Here is a 12,010-nt window from a genome sequence, read left to right as displayed (position 1 = left end):
AATGGTCTGGAGATTCCCTCCCTTGGCTATCTGGGAATGGACGTTGAGACTATGGGAATGGTGTCAACTGTGCTAATATCAGGGGGGTTCGTGACAATTTCTCTGCCATCCAATCCTTCTTGAAACTGAACTGTACAGATCTAATTGCTCTTTGTGAAACTTGTCTCCACACTGAAGTTTTATCGGACTCTGTTGCAGCGTCTCGTTACATCCTCCATCACCTTGATTTTCCACCTTCTCACGGTTCGTGTGTTGATGTAAAGATATCTCAACCACTTGGCCATGAGGTCTCCCTTGAGGATATTACACAGGAGTTAATGGGTTTTCACCTCACACTTTTACATTCCACTGATACCCGTATTTTCTCTCTCGCTCTCCATCATCACCCAATTGTGCTATTTTCGATGCTATCACTGATATAGTGTAAATTTGCCGCTGTCTCGTTTGATGTTCATCACAAAGAATGACTCCATCACTCTCACAGCACACCTGCTCCTGGTGTCAGTGCATTGAACTTCGCCGTGTCGCAGAACCTTACTCAGATCATTTCAGCCCAGACTCTAATTGATGTAAAGCTTGTAGGAGTTTTGTAAAGCCCGGGTCAGATTGCGGTCGTGTGTGTTGGGGTGGTGCTGAGGTGTTGTCCACCAGACCATTATATGTTTTTGTGGAGAATGATTTTAATAAGAGTCTCAGCTGGTGATACACGCCAGTGGGGATGAGATAACAATCAAAAGGGATAGGAGAGATGTAACATATTGGTACGGCCAAGAGTACCGAGTGTATTATGAGGGGGTTAATCCCCATTTCTCCTAGGAAGAGGCGGATCTGGGACCACCGCTCACAATTGTCTTCGTGGTACGGTGGGTTGCTTTACAAACATGAACGCCAATCAGTTTACCACGAGTTCCAGTGTCTGCCGTCTAATTTTGCCGTTTAACTGGAGGTCACATGGCTTCCTGAATGGGGAGCGCGCCCTCGACAAAGCACCAATCTTATTTTGATTCGATCTTAATTAGGACGGCCAAGCGTTTACCGCTGGTGCATGCCGACTATGACAGGTCAATTAGTTTGGTAATTACCTCCCAGTCTATCTAGATTCGGACAATGTTGGATCAATGGAAGGAAAGGACAAACATGGACAGGTTGAAACGTCAACAAATTTATTAATTAGGAAAAATAAATAAAAAGAAGTTTGTATTTCCTTGGGGTGAAAATAAGTAAATTCAAATCAATCAAAATAATCTTAAGCAAATAAAGTATTAATCAGGCATTGATAGAAAAACGGACAAAGAGCAGATGCTTATCACCATGCCTTATTTAACAATTAAACACAGACAAGGGTACCCAGAAGATCATTCAGGGGGGAGAGAAATCCGTCTCGCTCACTCAGGTGGAAGCCGTCGTGCGTCAAATAAAATGTCCCGAAATATGTGAGTGTGCCTTGGTCCATTGCCAGCACCCTGCCTTGCCATGCACCCACTCGCAAAACAGGCTTGAACAGCAATCAACATCACGTCATCACCCCCAGGAACCAGGGACGCCAAGAATCAGGTATGCCAAGAGCAAGTCTCGAGCAGAACCGGTGTTAACGGTCCAAGTGTCACCCACCATCAGGAGCCACAACCAACGGACAGCTGTCAGGAGCTGTGAAGAGCAGTGAGGCACTGTCACGTCCTGGGGGCACTGCCAGGAGCTTCGAGGCGCTGTGAGAAGCTGTCAGGCGCTGTGAGGATGTCACCAGCGATCAGAGTTGCAAGGCTGCAAGGCCGTCACCAACTGTCACAAACTCAACTGTCGTCAGCTCACCAACCAACTCACTGAAGCTGACTGGAGCTGACTGGAGCTGGCTGGAGCTGAAAATATCCGTCACCCAGCTGTCACCAACCGTCACAAAACTCTCAGAGCCGTAAGAAGCCGCAACCAGCTGTCGCTAACTGTCACAAAAACAGTCCTCTTGTCCTTTTTATAGGTGACCAGTCTGGGCGGAGCCTCAAGCAGACTTCAGCCAAATCCACCTTGCCTATTGGCGCATCGTTACGCATAACAAAACTGCCAATCTCACGATCATTGTAACGGTATTACAACGGCAACGGGATGAACGGCAGGAAGCAGCCATTTGCCAGAATTACCGAGAGAAAACGTGAAGCGCTCATAAAACATCAACAACAACCATCCACAGAGCTGCCAAATGGGGCGTCAAACGTCGATGGAAAAAGTTGGACGCCAACATCAGTGAACCAGGTGGATGTCGAGCGTTGATGGGAAAAGGTGGGTGGGGTGAATGATCCACAGCCGTATTTGACCGTCAGAATAACTGCTCAGGAAAAGCCCACTGAGTGCTTAATCAAATGTCTGGTAAGTCCAAGGTGTAAATAAATCGTCCACCTCCAAGCCAATGTGTCCTGATGGAAAGGGGGTAGACGAACCTCCGTTGGGCTAACGGCTATCTCACGTGCATGGATGTGTCTGTCGTAAAGAGAAAAAGGAGCTTTCCCATAAGAAAGGGAATCTATTAATTACCCTTCTCAATGCATCAAAGTTAGAATCCCACCAGACATGGGGATGGGTCTATCCTGGACATGCATTAAGGGAAATTTCTGTCTGAGGACCTAAATGTTTGTATACATTCGTCGGATCTGATTCCAAAATTTACAACAATATAAAACCAGCAAATACCATCCGTCACTTTTCTGATGGGAATACGAAGAGGGAGGAGAAAAAGAGAGGCAGCGGTGGAGGTGTGGGTGAAAGAGAGAAGGAGAGTGAGGAGGGGTGGGGGAAGGGAATGCAGTGCTTTGGGAAAAGAAGGGCAATGAAACGTGCCCAAACAGCAACATTTTCTTGTTAATCACCGTGTTCCATACAAAACTGGGTGGGATCATTTAAAACCCACGCGATCTTCCGAAAAAGTAGATCAAGGACACTAATCAAATTCCAGGTGCAAACTTGAAACCGGGTTCACTATTGCGATGGAAGAACATGTTGGAAGGCCAAGTGGTCTTTCAGATTCCCCATTGGCAAAAACTGAGCAATCACAAAAACAAGTGATGTTATTTTTCAGACCGCCATTTGACACTGAACTTTAACTCGGAGGGGAATGATGTGAATTAAGTGTAAATACGTGTCACTACCCCTTCTAGAGAGGATAATTCCACTCTGATCAGACGGGCCTTGGTCAAGTTTTGGTAACAAATGTTGAAATGTATATAATTGGCTCATGACCATAAAAAGTTTGGTCAAGGTCGAAAATAACGGTGTCAACCCCGCAGACTATTATTCCCGTTATTAATCAGAAATTTCATTCTCAAAGTCTCAGCCACTTCCAAAATACAGCTTGGAAATTGATTCAGCTCAGAAATTGGGAGAGCAGGAAGAAGAAAATAAAATTGAAAAATTACTCATGGAGTGACACTTGACAAAACGGTACGGAACTCGCAAGGGAGCATACCTCCGCCAGGCTGAACAGTTTACATTGATAAGTCGGACCTGAATGCGGACCTTCACCAAAATCGGATCGGCTTGTTCTTGTCACCGAATCAACTCATCCACCAAGTTTTGGCACAACTCGTCCACAACTTTTGAGATGTCATGCCAGACATAGTTTTTGGCCCCATCTCTCAAGAGTGAAGAATCACTAAAAATATTCTCCTATCCGGATCTGGATTTGAATCCACCAAAATCGAATCAATTAGTCAGTGTCACACACCCAACATGTCCACCAAGTTTCATCTGAATCCGTATTTTGGGGGGCAAACCCCATGAACTTCCTCCATAGACCCCCTCACACCCAAATCTTTTAAACGCCATGAAAAAACTTTGGTACATAATGGGTGCTGAAGGTTGTGGCGAAGTTTAAGTGAAACTGTGTCTGTGATTTCGGAGAAGAAAGCAAATACTTTTTTTTTAACAACTTTTTAGCTTATCTGGAATTTACATTCCAGATTAGGTATTGTCATCGTGCAGCATCCATCTCCTTTTTCTACTTCTCCAGCCCACGAGTCTACTTAATTAATGCCTTCCTGTTATCCATACGAATAAAAGGCTGTGTTTGTTTCTGTGTGTGTGTGTGTGTGTGTGTGTTTTTGCGCGTGCGTGCGTGTCTGTGTGTGTGCGCGTGTGTGTGTGTGTGTGTGTGTGTGTGTGTGTGTGTGTGTGTGTGTGTGTGTGTGTGTGTGTGTGTGTGTGTGTGTGTGTGTGTGTGTGTGTGTGTGTGTGTGTGTCCATGGGCCTAGTCTGTTAAGTAGAATTGTTAAGTGCCTGGGTTCCTTGGAAATTACATTTCTCATCGTCGGTTTTAACTCTGCTCTTTGTGCTCCCCTGCCCCATGATAAATAAACCCCCCAATTGTTCAATGTACCAGCTCCTTGTCTGTCACTTTCTTTCGTTGGTTGAGCACGGTGCGTATTGGGAATTAGGGAGACCGTTTGTGCCATAAATTGTTCATTTGGACCGACGGATCTTGGTAATTCCAGCTCGGTTTACACACGGATCGGGATCGGTAAACGGCCCGTTCCGCCCGAGGTCCGTCGAGGGTGTGGTTTTCCCCGGTAGTTAGATGACGTGGGTACTTAGGTATATTGAAATTAGGCAATTAACCCCAACCCATACCATCAAAATATTGGCGACCACAGTCCACTAAGGGACCCGTGACTTTTCGGACTTATCCGAGAGTCACGACCTAAATTTCGGGTGTTCGGGGGGAGACGACGCTACTGATCCACCTCGCGGTCGCTCCTCGCCAGCGACAAACAACAATATATTTCCCCAGCCTGTTAAAAGGGGACTGACATAGACCGATGTGAAATCCATTAATGTACCCATAGGGGCTGCAGTCTTGAGGTCATTCTGTGCTGGGAGAGAATCTACACATCTGGGTTTGAAATATATGCTACAATCCTTCACAAAATTATACTGACTGCTGCACAAAAGTTGAAAATGATCTCCACCTGGGAATACCAAAACCTGATAAACTGGCACCAGCATTTGGAAATGAAATAGCTATGTTTCACTGAGCACTATATAAAAAACTCAACATTTCCATCCATTTAAAATCTGGAGGAAGACTGTTATTTTCTCTTGAATCTAGATTACTCTATATGTGCATATGTATTTGTTTATTAAATAAATTATTCAAATGTACAGGATGACTTAAGAATTTCTTTGACACACCCAAATGCAGTACCCTCTCCAGCGAGCATAATAAATTGAATTGGTGACAGGTGGGCTCAAATCAAGTTTAAGAGACATCTCACGGATGATCAAAGGAAATTGCATGCACCTGAAATGAATTTGGAGTGTCATAACAAAGGGGGGTGAACACTTATTGATGTAAAACATTTCAGCTTTTCATTTATAAAAATTTCTAAAAACATGTTTTCACTTTGTCATTATGGCGTATTTTGTGTTGATTGGTGACAATTTTTTTTTTTAATATAATGCATTTTAAATTCAGGCTGTAACACAACAAAATGTGACAAAAGTCAAGGGATGTAAATACTTTTGAAGGAACTCCATTTGGAAGTTGCCCAAGGTGTCCATAATAACTCGCTCACTCTTCACCAAAGACACCATATCTCACAACTCTTGGGTAAATTTTCATCTCATTAAAATAAATTGGTGAGGCCGTGGCTCCAACATATCACTTTATTCAAACAGGCATTTTCATGAAAACTCAACATCTTGTTGAAAATATTTTTCCATTGGAGGGATCTGTGTATCTTTTTCACTTATTAGTAAGTCTGAGTTTACAAGGATGCCCTCCATGAAAGAGGATTCACCATGATTGGGAAATATTTTATTGTAGCCAATCATGTGGCTTTACCCACATGATGGTGGCTTGATCAGGGTCACTGATAGTGATAGCTCGAAGTGGTGCTGTGTCAATCATCATCATCATACAATCATATGTATGCATACATGTGTCTATATGTGGTGCGGTCGTACTGATTGGGATAAAGTTCTGTCCACAGCGATCGTGGTGGAGAAGAGTTTATTGCCCACAGCAGACATCTACATGGAGAGAGAGAGGCAAAGAATACACACAGTAGTCTGTCCAATCTCGCTCTGCCAAGCACAGTGTTTAGCTTCGTCTTATACACAATTTACTCTGCCCCTTGTGGGACCACCTGTTAACATGATTCACCCTGTTCCCATCATCAGCTTCTATTGGGAGACTAAAGCCCAAAACTATCTTCTTCCGTTCCCATCATCAATTTCCTTTTAGGAGACCAGAGCCTGGAGCTATTTTCCCCCTCTGGGCTCTGAAACTATTTCTCGTTGATTGACAGCAAGGCCTGTTCTTGCCATCGCAAAACTAGGGCAAATGAAAGATTAAGTGCTATGACATTCCGCCTTTGTTCTGTTCCTTGGATAGCAAAAACAGCTGTTAAACTCTATCTTTGCAGCATTTGATTAATGACAAGGTTTTCCCTTGGTACGACAAAGCAAGGATGTTTGGCAAGGGAATGCAAAGGCCAGCTGTTAGTTATGTCTAGCAATACTTAATTGATGACATGCCTTTGGTTTTTCTTTAGCCCAGCAACAGCAGCTGGTAAGTCTATTTTGCAACACTGGAAATGACAAGCCTTTTTTATTTTATTTTCGACTGGCCAAGTTAAAAGGAAGTTTTCACAAGAATGGCCGTTATGGCTTGGGACATATGCAGTATCTCCACATATATATATGTGTCATTAGTTATTATCCCCATTTGCGGGTTTCAGAAGTTGGGATGTTCTCCCAGACCTCAAAATCTCCACCTCCTTTTTTGGTAAAGGCTCATGATTCATGACCCAAACTGTGAAACTTCATTCTCATCACCACTTTCCAAGTGTTCTTTTCAAAATCTTCACTGAACCTCTGATAGCCTCCACTTGGAGCTCATTTGTATTGTGGGGCAGATAACAGCAATTTTTTGAGAGGAATCGTGCAAATGATGATACAAACATCAAATTTGGCACATTTGTTCTCCAGGGGATTCTAATCAAATCTGCTGGATTGGCCATTTGAAAATCCAAATTTTGAAAAATTTTAAAAAAAAAATTCAAAAAAGTCAAGATCACGAATCAATGTTGGATGCTGGCTGAGATTGTTGAATGTTTCAGAAACATTCGATGGATCCACCTGGAAATGTAACATCACGTGACCTGTAAAAAATAAATCAGATTCTGTACAATACTCGTCATATTATTCTGACAATCTTACCCAAACATGTTCAACTGTATTTTCTCATGTATTTGTTATATTGTAAAAAAGTGAAAAAAAAAAGATCCTTGATGTAAATATACTTTATTCTGTGTTCAAGTTTGGGTTTTCCCCATGATCGTCATAATATAGGGTAATTTTTTTTTGTATACATTGTCAAGGCTCTTATGAGAGCGAACACATAACACACAGCAAGGGGGACATGAGACAAGAGTGGCGGGAGAGGGAAGGACAAAACAGTGGGGAACAGAGACATTAGGAGATCTGTGGAAGGCAGAGGGATGGAGCATCAGAGGACTTTCAGAGGATGGGGCATCAGAACACAAGATGGACATCAGAGGACTTTCAGGAAGGAAAGCAGGGAATTTGAAGGAGGTGAGTTTGGGGTGGTTCACAGGGGTATAAAAGATCAAGGTTTTGTATGGGGGAAGATAAGAGGTGGTGGTGAACGGCAGTTTTGAAGGCCTGGAGGAAAGAATGGGATTGAAGAGAGTGTCAGAGTTTATTCCAAAGGTGGAAAAAAGAGGAATGAAAGAGTGAAGGTGAGCGTTGATTGGTGATTCATGATTTTGGTAGTTTTACGAGAAGGGGGTTGCTGATGAACTTTGAGCACCCCACGGAAATACGGGGGGGTGGGGGGACAGAGCGGGGGGGGCAAGACTGGAAAGGAAACTGCAGAAGACAGAAAGACCACCGAACTGCCTGAAGTGAGAGAGTGGGAGGCCCAAAGACTCAGCCTCACCATGGGAGATATCAATGATCCTAAATGCCTTGGTTTCCACAGCGTGAAGGCGAGAAAAGTGAGAGGCGGGAGCTCCAGCCCAGAGAAGAGAGCAGTACTCCATCAGGCTACGGACCAAAGCTTTGTATGTGGTCAGGAGCTCAAGTGTGCCAAGGAAGAACTTTGTGTGACTGAGGCTGCCAAGTGGGTGAATGGCTTTGGAGGCCAGCTTGGAAATGTGGCTTTCACAGGAATGATCAAGGCAGACAGTGAGACCCAGAAGCTTGAATGAAAGGACTTCTTCAAGAGGATTGTTGAGAAAGTAGATGGGGGGGGGGGGTTCCAGACGGTCCTTTCCTTGAGGCATAGTGAGAGTGTGAGATTTGTCAGGATTGAAACACATATTCCACATGTTGGACCAGTTTGTGATTTTTTCCAGATCTGCAGAGAGTGAAGAGGCTGGTGATTGCCGATCTGAGGAATGACTGATGGTACAGCAGAGGATGGAGTCATCAGCAAAGAGATAAAGAAGATTTTCCATAGTCAGAGAGATTACTGATGAAAGCTAGAAAAAGGACAGGGCCCAGAACACTGCCTTGAAATCCAGCCTGGACAGGAAGAGGTGATAAGAGAACTCAATTAAAGGTCACACGTTGCCCGCAACAGGAGAAGAAGTCTGTGAGCCATGAGTGGCAATGTCCTTGGAAACCATAGGAAGAGCGTTTGGTGAGCGGGTGAGGGTGCCAGACCATATCGAAAGCACACGTTAAGTCTACTCTGGGGAGATGGCTCTGATTTCATGTCTGGCATTGAGGATCTCCATCCATTGTTGGGAGACCAGAAGCAGCATCAGTCGGGAAGAGTGACCTCACACTGTCAAATCAATGCCACAGGAATCAAAGTTGTCTGGTTTAATTAAAAAGGGAAAACATCAGGCCAAACGTTGGAAATCTTTAAATCCGACAGAAAATTCTAATGCGAGTTATCGCATGTACATTCCAATCTCGGCAACACTGATGGGACAATGTGTGGATAGTTATTTAAATGTTGGAAATAGCGGAAAGTCGAGGTGCCAATGTCCTGAGAAAAAAAACCAGCAAGTTTCGCAAGAAATGCTTTCCATGTTTGAAAACGATCCGTAACAGTTTGGCTTGCACCTGCAGATGGAGGCTGAGTTCTTTTGGATGAGCAGTGATGTCAGTTAGAAACAATAGTGGTGTGACCTATTTGTCATCAACCAGTTGAGGTTGAGTTTTTGTCCTTTTTCTGACAAAAAGATCTTGATTGCATCGAATGCAGTTCAGGAAGCATGCCAAAACCTTTCCACGACTTAGCCGACAGACATTGATGCGAAACAGAATGTCGTTGTATGTACATCTCCTCAAGCACAACTTGTAATTTCATGTGCGTCAACGCAGATCGAGCAACAAGAAAATTCATTATATTCACCGCTGCAGTCATCACATTATTGAGCTCTTGGCACAAAGATTTTCTTGATGAAAAATACAATGAAAATTTCCGTTGAGTGGCCAATTTGATCCTCAATGATCTTTGATCTTTACAAATCCCTTTTGTTTTCTGACCACAGCAGGGGCTCCATCTGTTGTCAGAGGAAACATTTTTCTCACGTCAATTTCTCTTTCCTCAAAATAATTAACAAACATCTTCACAATATATTCCCCTGTTATTGTGCAATTCATGGGAATTAGGCAGCATACCTCTTCTCAAACGTTGTCCGAGTCACAGAACCTCACAACGTTGGCCCTGGTAAGTCATTTACATTATCACTTTCAAGTGCAACAGCAAATTCTATTGCATCGTTTAATGCCACCGTGTGTTATTTGTTGACGTTTTCTGCCATTTCATTTATGTTTCTCCACTGATCTGGCAGACATAGATATAATACGTCTTTAATTCTGAAGATCACGTGTTCACTGTGCAAACTGTTGAACAAAATATTTGAACAGCTGATAAATCCTCTTTTATTCATTCCCGGTCTGGAAATGTCTTTCCATGTTTTGTAACACATTTTACGATTTTGTAACTTTCCTCTGTGGCTTGATTTTTATTGACACAAACATTCGTAAAGACACTGTTTTGCTTTCTGTGCATCGCAAGGCCAGTTTGATTGACTCCTTGTCCACCTCGTCCTTGAAGTGTTTATCGTGCTTTGTTACCTTCACATTCTGCGAAAGGTTATGTATTGGTCGCTGTGTATTTATTTGTGAATATGTGTGTGTGTGTGTGTGTGTGTTTGTTATTCGCAAAACTCAGAAAGTATTAAACCAAATCGCTTGAAATTTCGTGGGATGATGGGTTATTATCTAAGGAACATTTGATTAGATTTTGGGAGCGATCGGGTCAAAGGTCAAGGTCACGGAAAGGTCAAATTCGTATTTTTACCATAGCGCGGTCAATTTTGATCTAATTGGCATGCAACCGATGCCAAAATGTTCAGAATTCATTGCCCAATCTTGTGATGGGCGACATGACACAATTACGTCATTACCCTTGTTTGCGGTTGGGGGTCAAAGGTCAGTGGGGTCATGACCTTTCAAAATATGCGGTTTTTGTCATAACACGGTCAAATCAAAACCGATTTGCATGAAACCAACACCAAAATGTTCACTGTTCTGTTCCCCCCACTCTCATGCCAAGAACAAAAAAGTAGCGGAGGCAAAGGTATGCGCTCTACCGAGTGCCCATTCTAGTTTGAAAATGTCATGGGATACGTGATATGTTGCAAACAACACTTCACAACATAGAGCAAAAACAGCACGGTCTTTATTTTGAACAAATCTGTATTCATCTCTCGAAAAGGGATAAAATAAGTGAACATCTAACTTTGCTTTCTTTCGAACCGCTATTTTGCCCCCCAAAAAACACCTAATCAATGGAATTTATCACGAGATTTCCTGCGAATCAAGATTGGCTGACCCCACCAAATGTTATGCAGTTAATAAACCAATTGAGTCGTTTTTTTTGTGAATCATCATGTGCCTTTTAAGGTGACATGACTCATGAAAAGATTTTCCACAGCTTGTGCATTTGCATGGGAATTCACCATTGTGAATCATCATGTGTGTTTTAAGGTGGGATGAAAGAATAAAATATTGTTCACAACTTGTGCATTTGTATGGGCGTTCTCTATTGTGAATCATCATGTGTCTTTTAAGGTTGGATGAACGAATAAAAGATTTTACACAACTTGTGCATTTGTGTGGGCGTTCTCCATTGTGAATCAGCATGTGCCTTTTAAGGTCGGATGAAAGAATAAAAGATTTTCCACAACTTGTACATTTGTATGGGCGTTCTCTATTGTGAATCATCATGTGCCTTTTAAGGTTGGATGAACGAATAAAAGATTTTCCACAACTTGTGCATTTGTATGGGCGTTCTCTATTGTGAATCATCATGTGCCTTTTTAGGTCGGATGAACGAATAAAAGATTTTCCACAACTTGTACATTTGTATGGGCGTTCTCTATTGTGAAACATCATGTGCCTTTTAAGGTCGGATGAACGAATAAAAGATTTTACACAACTTGTGCATTTGTGTGGGCGTTCTCTATTGTGAATCATCATGTGAGCTTTAAGGTTGGATGAACGAATAAAAGATTTTACACAACTTGTGCATTTGTGTGGGCGTTCACCATTGTGAATCATCATGTGCCTTTTAAGGTCGGATGAAAGAATAAAAGATTTTCCACAACTTGTACATTTAAATGGGCGTTCTCCTTTGTGAAACATCATGTGTGTTTTAAGGTGGGATGAAAGAAGAAAAGATTTTCCACAACTTGTGCATTTGTGTGGACGTTCTCCATTGTGAAACATCATGTGTGCTTTAAGGTCGGATGAACGAATAAAAGATTTTCCACAACTTGTGCATTTGTATGGGCATTCACCATTGTGAATCCTCATGTGTGTTTTAAGGTGAGATGAACGAATAAAAGATTTTCCACAACTTGTGCATTTGTGTGGGCGTTTTCCATTGTGAATCATCATGTGCCTTTTAAGGTGAGATGAAAGAATAAAAGATTTTCCACAGCTTGTACATTTGTTCGGGCGTTCACCATTGTGAATCATC

At 42.6% G+C, this 12,010-nt stretch overlaps 1 protein-coding gene across 1 annotated transcript in view; it reads right to left on the bottom strand.

Annotated features, from left to right (window-relative positions):
• LOC147009367 (uncharacterized) overlaps positions 1–12,010 on the bottom strand; it is a 90,102-nt gene that overhangs the window by 45,587 nt on the left and 32,505 nt on the right. The window contains exons 4-6 of the mRNA XM_085861183.1: positions 10,879–12,010; positions 1,814–1,933; positions 1,612–1,726 (exon numbers count right to left, since the gene is read on the bottom strand). The exon at positions 10,879–12,010 is cut by the window's right edge and continues 313 nt beyond it. Coding sequence (XP_085717309.1) covers positions 1,612–1,726; positions 1,814–1,933; positions 10,879–12,010 — 1,367 coding nt within the window. The remainder of the gene's footprint in view (positions 1–1,611; positions 1,727–1,813; positions 1,934–10,878) is intronic.

Source organism: Eptatretus burgeri, chromosome 17 (assembly GCF_056783735.1).
Source record: "Eptatretus burgeri isolate ZD-2024b chromosome 17, Ebu_testis_v1, whole genome shotgun sequence".
In the NCBI taxonomy this organism is placed as follows: Eukaryota; Metazoa; Chordata; class Myxini; order Myxiniformes; family Myxinidae; genus Eptatretus; species Eptatretus burgeri.
Note: the sequence above shows the minus strand (reverse complement) of the source record. Positions and strands in the feature narration are given on the sequence as shown.